At 41.5% G+C, this 16,444-nt stretch overlaps 1 protein-coding gene across 3 annotated transcripts in view; it reads right to left on the bottom strand.

Moving 5' to 3' along the window:
- Positions 1 to 2,060: 2,060 nt before the first annotated feature.
- ATRN (attractin) overlaps positions 2,061 to 16,444 on the bottom strand; it is a 154,261-nt gene continuing 139,877 nt past the window's right edge. For 2 of the 3 annotated variants that reach the window (XM_057703487.1, XM_057703488.1), the window contains 4 exons: positions 15,696 to 15,774; positions 14,767 to 14,874; positions 9,728 to 9,842; positions 2,061 to 4,402 (listed from right to left, as the gene is read on the bottom strand). In XM_057703487.1, coding sequence (XP_057559470.1) covers positions 4,278 to 4,402; positions 9,728 to 9,842; positions 14,767 to 14,874; positions 15,696 to 15,774 — 427 coding nt within the window. In that variant the 3' untranslated portion in view covers positions 2,061 to 4,277. Of the gene's footprint in view, positions 4,403 to 9,723; positions 9,843 to 14,766; positions 14,875 to 15,695; positions 15,775 to 16,444 lie in introns of all 3 variants that reach the window. The other variant, XM_057703490.1, reaches the window with a different exon arrangement.

Raw genomic sequence — 16,444 nt, 5'->3', positions numbered from 1 at the left:
TATATACAAGTTCTTCACATTTGTGTTTAAAATGCACAGACCTCCCTTAATTCTCTTGTTCCTGCTTAAATTAGCTGTTATTTTACAATACAAAAAATACCAAAAAATTGCAGTCCTAAATGTATGTATAACACCCACAATCCCCAGCAATGAAATAGTTTACAATACTTACTCCATATTTACACGAGTGCAACAGATGCTAAATTATACATATTAACAAACTAAGCTTGAATCCAAACCAAAAAAAACCTCAAACAAAACTGTAAATAACTAAAACATTTCCAGAGCCAGAATTAGTTTAACAAAACAGGCTTCACTAGTGTTTAGAATGTTTTGTGCACAAATTCAGTTATTGAAATTCGATTCCATTATTGCCTTTAAAAAGAGAAGGCGCCAGTTTTCCTCGTCACTCCAGATCATCTCCCTGCAGGCGAGGGTATTTATGAATTTGGACAACTCAGGGGAAACGTCTCTTCGTGGGCCTGGCTATCTACAAACCATCACGGTGATTTTCATGGTTTGAGCCACTTGGTAAATTGGGTAAAGATTTCAGGCTGAGAGCCGGTGCACGGCCTGAGGCCAGACCCTCTGCCTGTCCTCCGGTGGCCAATTCTCACAGAAACCACCACAAGGAAAGTTCTCCTGGGACGACAGGTTTGAGGAGCTGGATTCTGCTGTAATTCTGAAGAGCTGCTTTTCCACCTCAGTCTCTGCCCTAGTGTTAGCTTAGGTTGTCAGTAAGTCCTTAGTGAATATCCGGTGAACGAATGGATGAATGAATGAAACGTAAGGATCAAAGGTGTTCAGGAAAACAATACCACCACCACCCAAGGAAGTGAATCACTCCCACCCTGTCTCTAAATACACTCTATTAAATCGAAGGAGCAAGATTTGCCCTGAAAGGTAAAATGTCTTTCTCTATAGATAGCACTCTGGTCTTTCCATTTGCTCCAGATTTCCTGGTACATCTCCAATCCTGCACCTCAGGCCTTTTGCCGACAGTCTCGGTCCAGGACTGCTCTTCTTCCGGCTTAGCTCAGGGAGTATGTGGTTGCTTTCTCTCCACACCTCCTCCCACAGGTAGAGGTGATCCTCACAGGGAAGCACAGGCTTCTCCCCAAACAGCGTGGGAAGCGGGCAGCAGTGGACAGGAGGCAAGGGCGAGGGTCTCCACGGGAAACAGGAGCTATTTATCAACAAAGCAGCTGCCCACTCCCACCCCCAGGTTTCAGTCTAGTAAACTATGGTCCTGGGAAATGTTCACTGAAAATCTAGACAAAACCACAACAAGATGCAGCCTGGGAATCCCCTTTTTGGAAAAATCTGACTAGATCAAAAGGTATAGTCTTTGAATCTAAAGACTAAGAGAAACATTTCTCAGGACGAGATCAGTCTTCCCTGGCCACCCACAGCACCGAGGGGCCGACAGGAAGATTTACAACGTACTCGCAGAACCAGTGACAGTGACAGAGACATTCCTGCTGTCATGGAGTCTCTTAACACACTGCCTGCATTTTCATATGTGCACTGACAGATGATTCTGCTTTAAAAGTTATCCAGTTGGTCCCAGATGTGTGTGAACACATGGGCACGTTGGGGATGCCTTTCTTGGCTGTTGTCACTGCACTGGGGTGTAACGAGAGGACTTCTCTGAACCTCAGTATCCAACATACGGCACAAAAACATGTTAGGTCAAACTCAGACACCATTATGTTTAATAAAAATACATTAAGATATTTTTCTGTTTTATGTACATTCCGAATGTCTGAACATTCGGACCCTACTGTATAGTTATGTACAAGTGCAATATCGATGTTTTCATAACTATTTTAATTTATATACAGGCTCTGAAGTTCCAGATGACTTCCTCCTGGTCATGGGCTCTAAGCTGAGTGCCTCTTTCTCCTGCCACCAGCTTCCTCTGGCCTGAGCCTGGAGGAAGCTGTTTGCTACTGGCTGCAAAGGAGACGCAGGTGGATTCAGTTGTTTCTCCACTGTTGGAGTAGAATTAAACTTTACTTACTCCTTCCTTCTTTTTAAAAAATAAACATCTTTTAGAAAAAAGAAAATAACCAGGTGGCTATGGGACATGGTGCTTATTATTTCAAGGTGTGGACCTGTCACAGGGAGGAGGCTTCTTTGCCAATGAAACACTAGTCCTTTGAACCAACAAGGACTTCTCTTGCGGAAGGGTCCTCTCCACTGGCCTGGTGGTAATTACAGGGGTGAAGGGCCAGTCCATGGCAGGCTCTCCGTGGGTACTGTGATCTGGAGCAGGGACGTGGGGAGCTCGTAAGAGGAGGGGTCTTTTCTAGGACTGTCTGCTCTTTAACAATGATGTGAAAAAGCAGCATTTTGAGAGGCGAGTCTCAAAGTAGAGGTGTTTTGTGCATCAGACAGTGGTTTATGGTTTGACATCCTTGAAAACATCTTTCCAGGCAATTCTTCATGGGAGTGGAGTTAGTGTTAGGGAAGAGAGAATACTCCCTCTCTAGGCACTGCATATAAAGGTGAAATGCCGCAGTATTTGCTCTTTTGAGTAGTAATTTCTCCAAATTCACAAACTTGAGCACTGTTGTCTAAAGGCCTTCTCCCCCACCCTGGGTAACGCCAGAGAACCCTGGGTTTTGAAGCAGGAGAGAGACCTCGGGAGGCTGCTGCATAATGCCGGAATACAGAGCACCGTGGATGGGGACAACATGACATCCAGGCAGTGCCCTGGGAGAAGAGCAGGGACTGCCCTACCCGACTTCAGTTTGGTCACTACTTCAATTTGGTCACTTTTCACTTGGCATAGCTTTCTCTCCTTGTCCATTTTTCCCATGTGCTTTTCATCCTCATCCAGGTTCACTGCCCTCCACAGCCACCCTCTGGGTCTGGCAGGGAGCCTGGGAGGCCTGAGTCCCTCCGGGGGGTAAGAGGGCAAACAGCTCCAGGTCCTTCTCCAGGCTTTGGGCAGGTTCTGCCCGACAATAGGAGACTGACCCTCTCCTGACACTCCACCTGCAGCCTGAGAATGAAGGATGACTCTCCAGTGCAAGCAGGCTACAGGGACAAAGAGTTGTTCTTTGATCAAGGGGTCCTAAGTGCTGTCGTGCTCTTTTTGGCTCAAGGGAGACACGTAATATGAGTGAGCCCCTCCCCCTATGGTGCCCTGGCAGGAGCGCCCAGAAGGGCGGAAGCAGACATCAGGCCTAGAGTGACCTGGGGCAGGGAGGCACGTGGGAACATGCCTTATTTAGTGTTGTTGACAACACAGGAGCTTTCACAGTTAGGTCATTTCTGCTTTCCTCTCAATCCCTGCTGCTCCGTTAAATGTTTCTTGGGGTGGGAAAATTCTTTCCTGGCTGCAAATTAGATTTTAGAAAAAGAGAAGATTGCCAATGATAGCTATCTAAGTTTCATAAGAATGTAGGAATGCAATTATGTAAAAACTTATGCTTACTAACTTTCCAATTGCTAGATCTATTTAAAGTCTAGGCACTTAGTGTGTGTGTGTGTGTGTGAGAGAGAGAGAGAGAAAGAGAAAGAGACAGGGAGAGGTAAAGAGGAAGAGAAGGAGAGGGAGGGAGGGAAAGAGAAAGAGAAGTGAGAGAGAACTTCAAATGGATTAAGAATAAATTAATCAAGTTGCTACAGAAAACTACCCATTACATCAGTTTACATTTCAACTAACATTGCTGACCTTGACACTGAAAACAGCTCCCTTCTATGTGATGATTCAAAAGAGATGGACCATTATTAATTCTCAACTAGAAAAAAAGCTACTCCCTGGAAGAGAGATATTTGCCTAAATCGTGCAAGAATAAATAGCACATCTTTTTAAAAAGATAGCAGTCTTCAGATGAAAACAAGTTAATTCATCTGACTAGTTTTTAAAAGACCACGTTCAAGAATGACTGATGACAAATGTCTACTTGTAAACACTACATCTTTGTTTTTTGCACAGTTGAGACAGTCCCAAGAACAGTTTTCCACAAGTGAACCTGAGTGTCATTCCCAGCTCTCTCACTAGCTCTGCACTGGCCTCCTCCAGCAACAGCTGGATCACCCCTGGACCTGTAACTAAATCAATTGTTTCCTATACGAAAGTAAAAGGTTAGATGCTGGAGCACAGATGGGAGAAACCGTCAAAGAAAGCTTGTGAACATGCAGATGAGGTGGATGTTTCGAGGGTTTCCAGTCTTCGGCCCTGCACAGCGTCTCCCTGCCTGCTCCCCCTCTGCAGACGGCTCTGGCGCGCCACTCCTTGCTCACAGGGAATCCTGGCCCCAGGATCAAATGCAGGTCCCAGGCTGCGCAGGGGGCTGCTGTTTCCGGTTTCTCACCGCTCCTGACTTCTCTTTGTATACTATTGGCATCTGCTGAGAAATGTCCACCAGGGCGCTGGCCACCGCGAGACCTTGGGAGAACCCACAGAGGGCACACATGTTAAGGAGCAGCTTGCTTTTATTTAAAAAATAATTAACAATTTTTCTTTTTACATTCACATGGTGCAATAAAGAAAGAAAGAAAGCATACAGATGGGAAAACTCTTACCTTTAACCTGTGTCTCCCTCCACATTCTCCCCTTCCATCAAAGTAACGGCTTTCATTAGTTTACATATATTCTTTCAAGGTTTATTTGTACAAATACAAATACACATTCTCCCCCCTTTTTACACAAAAGGAGTACCTTACTTCTCAGCAGATCAACCAAGCAAAGTGCTCTGTCTGGTGATGGGAGTATTTAAATAAGACTGTAAACATGCTTTAAGCACTAAGTTTCTCCTGTCTTTTTCTCCCTTTTCTCCTGCACTCTTTATGATGAAATTCAGATTCATTCCACACTGCCCAGCTAGCACTAGTTATTTTGTTATCTATACCATGATAAGGGCTAGGTTAGACTCTGGGGCCAGACTTTGGAATTAGCAAGGCTCTTTAACCTCCCTGTGTCTCAGTTTCCTCATCTGTAAGTGGGGAACAGCACAGGGCTTGTGTGAGTAGTCAATGAGTAAACTGATGTAAAGTCTTAGACTGGCACCTAGCTTATCACCCCACCACCTCCACTACCAACCTTTGCTTTGGGGACTGGTGGGTCCATTCTCCTTTTTGTGTTGCTTATTGATTAACTTGACATTCATTAGGGAAGTCACAGACCTAGGGGAGCCGGATTCCTATACAATGGGAAAAGGCCAGACAGGCTCAGAGGCCTGCTGAGGCCCCCAGGAGCCATGCTAGAGGAGCTTCTTACTCCACCTCACGGCCTATAAAATGGGGGACGGGGATAGCTTTTAAGTGCCAGATTTAGTACCTGGCATGCAGTGGGGAATCCACACCAGTGACCACAGTTATAGTAAAGACTGAGCCAGGTGCTTTGGGAGTCTAGGGATGGACACCATTTAAAATGGGGGGGTCGGTCCTAGTCACAGCATAAGACAAGAAAAGGAAAGAAAAGGAATCCAAATTGGAAGGGAAGAAGTAAAACTGTCACTGTCTGCACTTGACGTGATACTGTATATAGAAAACCCTAAAGTCTCCACCAAAAACTATTAGAACTGATATATGAATTCAGTAAAGTTGCAGGAGACGAGACTAATACACAGAAACCTGTTGCTTTTCTATACACTAATAATGAACTATCAGAAAGAGAAAGCAAGAAAATAATCCCGTTTAAAATCACATGAAAAAGAATAAAATACCTAGGAATAAACTTAACCAAAGAGGTGAAAGACATAATCTGATAACTACAAAACATTTATGAAGGAATTTGAAAATGATACAAAGAAATGGCAAGATATCCCGTGTTCTTGAATTGAAAGAATATTGTTAAAATATCCACACTACACAAAGCAATCTATAGGGTTAGGGCAACCCCTATCAAAACAACCATGACATTTCCAACAGAATTAGAACAAGCAATCCTAAAATTTATATGGAACCACAAAAGACCCTGAACTGTCAAAGTAATCTTGAGAAAAAAGAATGAAGCTGGAGGTATCACGCTCCCTTGACTTCAGACTATACTAATCAAAGCAGCATGGTTTTCCCACAAAAACAGACACATAGATCAGTGGAACAGAATAGAGAGCCCAGAAATAAACTCATGCACTTATGGTCAATTAATTTACAGCAAAGGAGGCAAGAATATACAATGGAAAAAAGTCTCTTCAATAAGTGATTCTGGGAAAACTGGACAGCGACATGTAAAAGAATGAGATTAGAACATTTCCTCACACCATATACATAAAGACCTAAATGTAAGACCTGAAACCATAAAAATCCCAGAACAGAACACAGGCAGAACACTCTTTGACATAAACTGTAACGCAATATTTTTTTTGATCTGTCCTTAAGGAAAAAAATAGAAGCAAAAATAAATAAATGTGACCTAATCAAACTTAAAAGTTTTTGCACAGCAAAGGAAACCCTGACAAAATGAAAAGATAACCTGCTGAATGGGAGAAAATATTTGGAAATGGTATGATCAATAAGGGGTTAATATCTAAAACATATCAACAGCTCATAAATCCAATATCAAAAAACCAAACAACCTGAAAAAAAACAGAAGACCTGAATAGATGTTTTTCCAAAGAAGACATACAGGTACCATACAGATGGCCAACAGGCACATGAAAAGTTGCTCAACATCACTAATCATAAGGAAAATGCAAATCAAAACCACAATGAAGTATTATGCCACACCTGTCAGAATGGCTAGCATCAAAAAGACCACAAATAACAAATGTCAGTGAGGATGTGGAGAAAAGGGAACCCTTGTATACTGTCGGTGGGAATGTAAGTTGGTGAAGCCACTGTGGAAAACAGTATGGAGGTTCAAAACACTAAAAGTAGAACTACCAATTGATCCAACAATTTCACCCCTGAGTATATATCCAAAGAAAACAAAAATATTAATTCAAAAAGATACATGCACCCCAATGTTCACAGCGATGTTCATAGCATTATTTATAATAGCCAAGATAAGGAAGCAACCTAAGTGTCCATTAACAGATGAATGGATAATGAAGATGTGGTGTGTATACACACACACACACACACACATACAATGGAATACTACTCAATTATAAAAAAGAATGACATTCTGCCATTTGCAACAATATAAATGAACCTAGAGATTACTATGTTTAAGTCAGACAGAGAAAGACAACTACTCCGTTATCACTTATATGTGGAATCTAAAAAAAAGGAGAACAAATGAATATATATAATGAAACAGACTCACAGATACAGAGAACAAAGTGTTGGTTACCAATGGCGAGAGGGAAAGCAGGAGGGGCAAGACAGGGGTATGGGCTTAAGAGATACAAACTATTATATATAAAATAAATAAGCAACAACAATATATTATACAGCACAGGAAAATATAACCATTATTTACTTATTTACTTAAAGAATGATTTTAGCTACAGGAGAATGTCTTGGATGGGGATGGGTGGGAGTGGGGCTAGGGCTGTAATTTTAGAGGTCAAGGGTGGAAGAAGCAGACTACAGGGGAGAGATGGCAGCTGAGATTAGATTAGAGACATGGTAGAGTAAACGAAACAAAGTGGAAGAATGAGACTCTAGATGCAGGACCAGCAGAACTTGCCCATGAATTATACAAAGACAGGTGAGGACTACCTAGGATGACTCGAGTTTCTGGCTTGAGCAACTGGCTGAATGTTGAATTCATTTACTGAGATGGAGATCAAAGGACCAACTGGTTGGAAAGAAGGCAAGCTCCATTCTGGACACTTTAGGTTTGATAAGACCTTGAGGCATCCAAATGGACATGCCAAGTAGGCAACTGAACTGGGTGTGAAACTTGGCAAGGAGAACAGAATTAGAGATATTAACTTGGGATATCGACAGGTAGAAGTTACTTAATTTTGGGGAATAATGAGCTCACACTGAAAGAGACAAAGGCCCAGGGTTTAGTAGGAGGAACCTTAAGGTGCAGAGACTAGAAAGGAGACTAGCCATTATTTTGTAATAACTTTAAATGTAGTACAACCTATTAAAAATATTGAATCACTATGTTGTATACCTGACCCCAATATAATATTGTAAATCAACTATACTTCAGTAAAAATAAATAAATAAATAAATAAATAAATAAATTTAAAAAATGGGGGCTAGAGAAGATGTGGCAGGGATGGCCCCACTCTTGGGGTAGGTCTCAAGCAGTGAGCAGGAGTCCAGGGGGTTGGGGCACATCAGGCAGCCTGGAGCAGGAAAGGCCACACTGGTGCAAGCCTGTCATCTGCACAACCCCCCCACCCCAACCCGCCAGCACCTTGCCCTCAGGGAGCAGGGGTCAATGTCTGCTGAGCTGGGCGTTCACAGGAGACACTGCTCCAGAGCATCAGCTTAATGGGTCATTCTGCCCTCAACATGGACAAGGCCAAGTTAGGGGCTCAACTCACAGGAATCCCTAGATGAGGGCAAATCAAGCCATTCGCTTATGAAATGAAGACAGCAGACCCTGACCTGGCCATGCCTAACATCCTCCCTCATGAGAGCACCACAGACCCTCCGAAAGCTGAGTTCGAGACCCGCAGAATCATCTCAACTGGAAGTTGCCTAAAACATTCGTGTTGTCTGAGGCATCCCTCCAAAGTACTCCATGATTAATCAGGATACTTCCAAAACTATACTCCATATTTCCCTCATGTTCAACAGTGAAAGAATGTTTACCTAAATTACGATTTGCGTATTTGATGGAGTAGTGTAAAAGATGGGTAAAATATTATACAGTAAGTTGTAAAAATGTTTATGCTAGTTACATGAAAAAGAATAAAAATTAGAGTTATACAATCACTGCAACAAAATTGCTGACAAGGGCTGGAAAGGAAACAGAACAGTGAAAACTGGTGGGTGTCGGATGGTAGAATTGTGAACACATTTTCAAAAACTTCCTTTAGGATATTCTAATTGTTGTTTGTGCCTTAGAGTGAAAAAGCAAAAGAAATACAGTAGTGTTAGAAATTCCAATTTGAGAACCACTAGCTTGAGGGAGCTATTTGGAAGCCATGAGAGTAACTAAGATGACTGAGGAAGAGCATATAGGATGAAGAGGGAGAAAGCTACATTTAGGCGCAGAGCAAGGAAAGAGATAGTAAGGGAGCAACACAGCCAGGGGGACTGGAAATACTGGCAGCAAAGAAGGTTTGGCTGGAAGCATCAATACACTGGCAGGCTGAGGAGGCTGGGGCGGTGAGGAGATCCAGATTTTTCCCAGGAAGGAATGGTGACCTCAGGAAAGATGGGTTAGGATGCAGGGGCGATGGGATCATCTCTCCAAATCCTCACAACAACACGAGGCAGGCACTACAGGTCTACCTCATTTTACTGTGCCTCACAGATACTGTGTTGTGGTTGTTTTTTAACAAATTGAAGGTTTATGGCAACCCTGAACTGCCAGATAATAATGAGCATTTTTTAGCAATAAAGCATTTTTAAATTAAGGATGTACTTTGTCTTTTTTAGACATAATACTCTTGCACCTTAACAGACTACAGTACAATGTAGACATAACTTACATGCACTGGGAAACCAAAAAATTCACGTGACTCGCTTTATTGTGATATTGTGAAATCTGCAGTTTTCTGGAACCAAACCTGCAATATCTCCAAGGTCCGCCTGAAAGCAATACCCCTTTATAACCAAGTTCTCTATGAAAGGGAAGGAGTCTTCACACATCTAACATGTAAACCTCATTTATCAATGACTCTCATCTACTCACCCGACTGTCCAGGAGGAGGGATTCCACCGAGGCCTCGAGGGAGCCTCACAAACACAGATAGGACAGCAGCTTTGTTGCCAAAACACGGCTCCAGGGCAATGGGCTTAGGAACAGTCTGGTGGAAGAAAACAAAGAATTATCTAAAGCGGTGTTTCCCCAGAAACACCTTCGCAGCCTTTAGATGTGATTTTTAAAGACGCCCCTCTATTAGTTTCTATTGCTATGAAAGAAATCACAAACTTCAGTGATTAAAATAGCATCTGCTTGTTTGTTTTTGGCTGCGTTGGGTCTTCATTGCTGCTGTGCAGGCTTTCTCTAGCTGCAGAGAGCAGTGGCTACTCTTCGTTGCGTTGTGCAGGCTTCTCAGTGCAGTGGCTTCTCTTGTTGTGGAGCACGGGCTCTAGGCACGCGGGTTTCAGTAGTTGCAGCACATGGGCTCAGTAGTTGTGGCTCTCGGGTCCTAAAGCACAGGCTCAGTAGTTGTGGTGCACAGGGTTAGTTGCTCTGTGGCATGTGGGATCTTCCTGGACCAGGGATTGAACCTGTGTCCCCTGCATTGGCAGGTGGATTCTTTTGTTTTATTTTAATTTTTTTTTTCAAAACCAAAGATAATTATTTATTTTACTAAAGGAATTGCCACAGTACTTTAAAAGGTAAATTTATCTGACACTGTTAGCAGGGGGATTCTTAACCACTGCACCACCAGGGAAGTCCCAGCACCTGTTTATTATCTCAATTTTGTAGGTCAGAGGTCCAGGCAAGAGCTCTGTAGGGCTCTCAGAGATATAGGGATATAGATCCTATATGGTCTATCAGTTCTGGAAAAATTTTCAGCTCTTTCTCACAAAGGTCTCAAGGGTCTCAGCTCTTATCTTCAGAAGGTAGAAGTCAATTTATCAGTTGGGTTCCACTCTTACCAGGAGGCACTGGGGAAGAACCTGCTTCAAAACTCATCAAGATGTTGGCAGAGTCCAGTTCCTTCTGGCTCTAGGTCTGAGGTCCGCATTTCCTTGCTACCAGTCAGCCAGGGGCCTCTCTTCTCTTGGAGGCCACTCACATTCCTCCCCACATGGTCCCTCCAGCTTGAAACCAGTGATGGTATTCAAGTACTTCTCATGCTTCCTCTGCTGTCACCAGCCACAGAAAGCTCTCCCTGTATTTTAACATCAACTACGCCCCAGACTTTAATTACTTCTGCAAAATCTCTTCATAGCAGAACCTGGAGTAGTGTTTGATTGAAGAGCCGTGAGACAGGAATCTTGGGGGCCATCTTTAGAATTTTGCCATCAATTTCTTCAAATTGGTTGAAGAAATCATTTCCAGAACCACTGTGGCTACAGCACAGGGAAATGACCAGATGAATGAAATGACAGAAGTGGGGACACCAGTCATGAGGCAACTGAAATAACCCAGATGGGAGATGATAGTGGCCTAGATCAAGGTGATAGGTAACAGTGGTGGAGGTGGTACACAGTGGTCAGGAAATATTTTTGAAGATAAAGTCAAAAAGATTTGCTGATAGATTGGCTGTCCAGTGAGGATGAGGTCAAGGACAGGTCAAGGATGATTCCGGCCTGAGCAACTCGGATGATGAAGGTAATACGTATTGAGTTGGGGAAGTTATACCAGAGGAGCAGGTGTGGGGAAGAGCATCTAGAACTCAGTTTTGAACACATCAGATTTGTTAAGGTGCTTATTAAGACATCTAAGTGAGCGAACAATTTGATATATGAGCTGGATACTCACAGGAGAGGTTTGAGTGGAGAGCTCACGGTGCTTAAATCCATGACGGAAAAGATCACTGCTGTGGTCTGAATATTTGTGTACTCCCCAAATTCATGTTAAATTTTAATACCCAATGTGATAATATTTCAAAGTGGGGCCTCTGGGAGATGATTAGGTCATGAGGGCACAGCCCTCATGAATGGGATTAGTGCCCTTAGAAAAGAGACCCTGAGAGCTCCCTCGCTCCCTTCTACCACATAAGATTATAGCTAAAAGGACTTCCCTGGCAGTCCAGTGGTTAGGACTCTGTGTTTTCACTGCCAAGGGCCCGGGGTTCAATCACTGGTCGGGGAACTAAGATCCCTCGCAAGCTGCATGGTGCAGCCAAAAAAAGAAAAAAAAAAAAAAATACAGCTACAAGGAGCCATCCATGAACCAGAAAGCCAGCCTTCACCAGACACCTAATCTGCCAGCACCTTGATCTTGGATTTCCCAGTCTCCAGAATTGTGAGAAATTAATTTCCATTGTTTATAAGAGACCGTCTCTGATACTTTCTTATAGCAACCTGAACTAAGACAATCAGACAGACTAAGACAAAGACGCAGGTGCAAAAGACGTGAGAAGAGGCGCAAAGACTGAGCCTGAGATGGTCACAACTGTTAAAAGATGTTGGGAGCTGAAGAGGGTTGAATGAACAATACAGAGCACAGAACAGCCAGAAGGTGAGTGTGTGCTTTTCTAACAGAAAACTCAAGACAGAATTTTAAGGAGCAGCTGACGTGTGACATGGGGTATCACTCGGGCTTGTCTATTCCTCTCAATCCCATAAATTATCAGGATGTTTGCTTACATTTACAGACATGTTTACCATCTGATTTATTCATGATTCCTTCTTATTCCACTCTCCTGGGAATTTTCCTCCTTTCTAGCACATCCTTTAGACATCTCTTTTATACAGGTCTGTTGGTGGCAAGTGCTCAGTTTTTCCCATAACCTGAAGATATCTTTATTTTATCCTTGATCTTGGAAGGTAGTTACTGGGTACACTATTCTAGGTTGGCAATGTCTTCAATACTTTGAAGACGTTTTTCTTCTCTCTTGTAGCTTCTGAGAAGTTAGCTGTTGCTCTGTCATTCCTTTGCAGGTGATTTTTTTTTTTTCCTCCAGTTATTTTTTAATGTGGTAAAATGCACATAACACAAAATTTACTATCTTAACCATTTTTAGGTATACGGTTCAGTGGTATTAAGTACATTTATACAGTTGTGCAACCATCACCACCATCCATCTCCAGAACTACTTCATCTTGGAAAACTGAAACTCTATACCCATTAAACAGCAACTCCCCATTCCTTCCTCTCCCCAGACCCTGGCAACTACCATTCTACCTTCTGTTTCTATGAATTTGACTACTCAAGGTACCTCATATAAGTGAAATTATACAGTGTTTGTCTTCTTGTGATTGATGTACTTCACTTAGCATAATGTCTTCAAGGTTCACCTATGTTCATCTATGCAGTACTGGTCAGAATTTAAGGGTGAGTAATATTCCATTGATGTATATACCACATTCTGTTTATCCATTCATAGCTCAATGGACACCTGGGTTGGTTCCAACTTTTAGCTACTGTGAATAAAGCAGCTGTGCACATGGGTGAGCAAATATCTCTTCAAGACCCTGCTTTCAATTCTTTTGGGGATATACCCAGAAATGGAATTGCTAGATCATGTAATAATTCTATTTTTATTTTTTTTGAGGAAGAGAAATACTGTTTCCCATAGCAGCTGCATCATTTTCACTCCCACTAACAGTATACAAGGGTTCCAACTTCTCCACATTGTAGTGATCTTTCTTTGTTCTGGCTAATTTTAAGATGTTCTCTTTGTCTTTGGAGTTCTACAGTTTCACTATGATAAATCCAACTGTATTTTTCTCTCTTGCCTTCCCTCTGCTTTCTTTCCTTACTCTTGCTTACAATATGTTTTGCTAGAATCTGTATAATCATGTCTTCCATCAGTTCTGGAAAATTCTCAGCTCTTTGAATATTGGCTCTCCTCCATTCATTTGTCCTGGGACTGTGATAATATATGTGTTAGGTCTTCTCTTTCTATCCTCCATATTCTTATCATCTGTCAGATTTTCTATCTCCTTGTCTCCCTGTTCTGCATTATGTGTAATTTCTTCAGAGCCATATTCCAGTTCAAATGCTCTCTCCTCACTTGTGTCTGATAGGCTGCTTAACACGTAAACTGAATTATTTAAAAAATGTCAACTACTATATCTTCCATTTCTAACAGTTCCATTTGGTTCTTTCTCAGGTCTGTTTGGCCATTCTTGACTCTCATGGCTTCCTCATCTTTTTGATTCCATCTTTCGTTTCTTTAAACACTTCATACAGAGCTGTATTATACTCATTAGACATCAATTCTGTTGTTTCTGCTGACTCTTATTCATGGCTTTTCTCTTTTGTCCTTGGTGACTGTTGATTCCTTGGTCTTGATCTGTGGGAATCCTACACGGCTGAATTGGGTATGTTTCCCTCAGATAGGATCTGCATCTACTTCACCTGGGAGACATGATGTGTTACCAATTTAGACTCACCTTAGACCATGCATGGTTCTGGTTTTGGTTCATGGTTTGTTCTTTTTTGGAGGAGGGAAAGGAGGGCAGTCCCTGGAAATCTCACTTCCTGTGAGCTCAGTAATGCTTTAATAAGTATGTTAGTACAGTTTTATATATATATATAATATATATATATACACACATATGTATATGTGTGTATGTATATATGTGTGTGTATACACACACACACATCTCTCTCTCTCCATGAACATATAGCTGTTTCCCAAGAGTATCTGAAATATTTCATCATTTGTTAAGAGAGAAAGTCTTATCATTTTTTTCAGCATGGTGGGGGGTGGGTCAGAATTATTTATTTTCCACAGAATTTGTAGTCAATTATGATCTTCCCCCTTTTAAAAAATCCCCCAAAATACTTATAAAGAACAATGGTTCAATTTAGCTATTTTCAAGTTTGCAAGTATTATACCACAGAACACTGACACGAATATCAGACAAGTCATTTATCTTTTAAAATTCCCTGAATATAAGACTGCTTAACAACATGAATCAAAGACTGGAAAATGAAAGCAAAAGAATGCTTGACACTTTCAGTGTGTTGACTTCTTGTCAAGAAGAAAGACAGAGGACAACATAAGAGGCAACAGAATGAGGCTCTTGCTCTCTCTGGTTCCCCAGACTTAAAAGCACGAGTTTTGATAAGTTACAGGGACTTTCGAAATACAATCTCACCTTTATACTCCCCCCAATAAGATCAGGAGGCTCTTCATCTGTTTCCAAGGCAACATTTACAGAGGCAAAGGGACGACTGGCCATCTGCTGCATCTCTCGAAGAAGTTGCTGATAAGTAATACAGCAACCATTAATGCAAAGATTTAGTTAGAGGATACTACATATTAAAAATACCTCATCCTCCCTGATTCAAACAAATCAAGTCCAAAATGATATTTCTGAGACAGTTGGGGAAACCTGGACATGGACCAGGTATTAACTTTTTAATTTTGTTGGCTGTGATGACAGTACTGTTGTTATATTAAAGAAAAAGTCCTTGTCTGTTAGAGATACGTACTAATGTACTGATGGATATAATGCTACGATGCCTGCTTGTTAAATACATAAAATAAATTATACTATCTCCTCATATCTTTATAAATTATTTGTCAAGCCAATTATAAATATTTGCTTAACTTATTAATATTACTTTTTCAATGGAGCTCTGGAAATAAATCAACACTCATTAAAAAATAAAACTCAAGCAAATACTTAGACACATTTATCTTTCCTTGAATAATGAGAAATTTTTGAGATGCTTAAATGGCTGATTTTACTCTCACCCTCATGAAAGGCTCCTGTAAAGGCTGTGCTACTAAGCCTTCAGATCTCCAGCTTGAGTTAAGGAACCAGGTTTTGGTAGGAAGGGGAAAATTTACACCTGTAAGTCAATACAATTCTTAAAGTTTCCTTTCAGAAAGTTAAAACCATGTGGTGCAGAATTAACTATAGCTTATATAGCACTAATTGAAGTCTACTGACCGTACGCTACTCTCTCTGTAGATATGTCCATCAATTACCACTAAATAGCTAAAACGGACTAGCTTAAGGGAAATATGAAAGAAAAAGCTCTTACAGGGATTCATTAATCTTTATCCACTGAGGCTTACCTCTCTACGTCTGGAGGCCCAACAACTTTGTTTGATCTTCCAAACCACAGCAGCCACCAGGAGCAAAGAGAGGAAACAACTGTGAGAAAGGAAAGTACTGAGTTATTATCCCAGCCCCCAGAATGAGCACAGTGTCATCCACACCTCAGGTCAGGCAGGGAAACAATCTCCCCAATACAATCCCCCAACTCCAAGACCCTTTCTGATAAGTCGGCACAACCACGTCTTGGTTCATAGGAAACTAAGTGTGAGAAGACTTTGATAAGCTGGGCTTCCCATCCCAACCACTAGACAATTCTGTCTCCACAAGGTACTTGGAAAGAAGAGCCCTGACCTCCCGCTGGGCCTTTATCAGAATGACCCATCATGGCTTATCCCAAATAATAAAAACAATTCTGTGATAATTATGAAACAGCAAGCATGCTATTTAATCAAATTAGCAAAAAATTTACCAGTAAAGTTTAAAAAAAAGAGAAAAGTTAATTGTCAAAGTAACGACCAGCTTTTCATAAGGAAGTAAACAGAATAAATTTATATGTAATAATATATATTCGAAGTAAATACATTTTTAAAAAATAAAATAAAACAACTAAGTTCAAGCCAACAACTTTCTCGAAAGTATTAGGAGCGACCAAGTCCTGGTGGTCTTATAACTGCAAATGATTTCAATGTTTCTCTCAACTGTAAACCAGGCACTGAATGGTTTGAAAAGCTACTGTGACAGGAAAGAGAATGACTGACTTCTGATT

Source organism: Hippopotamus amphibius, chromosome 12, assembly GCF_030028045.1.
Source record: "Hippopotamus amphibius kiboko isolate mHipAmp2 chromosome 12, mHipAmp2.hap2, whole genome shotgun sequence".
NCBI lineage: Eukaryota > Metazoa > Chordata > Mammalia > Artiodactyla > Hippopotamidae > Hippopotamus > Hippopotamus amphibius.
This window is presented reverse-complemented; position numbering and strand designations above follow the sequence as displayed.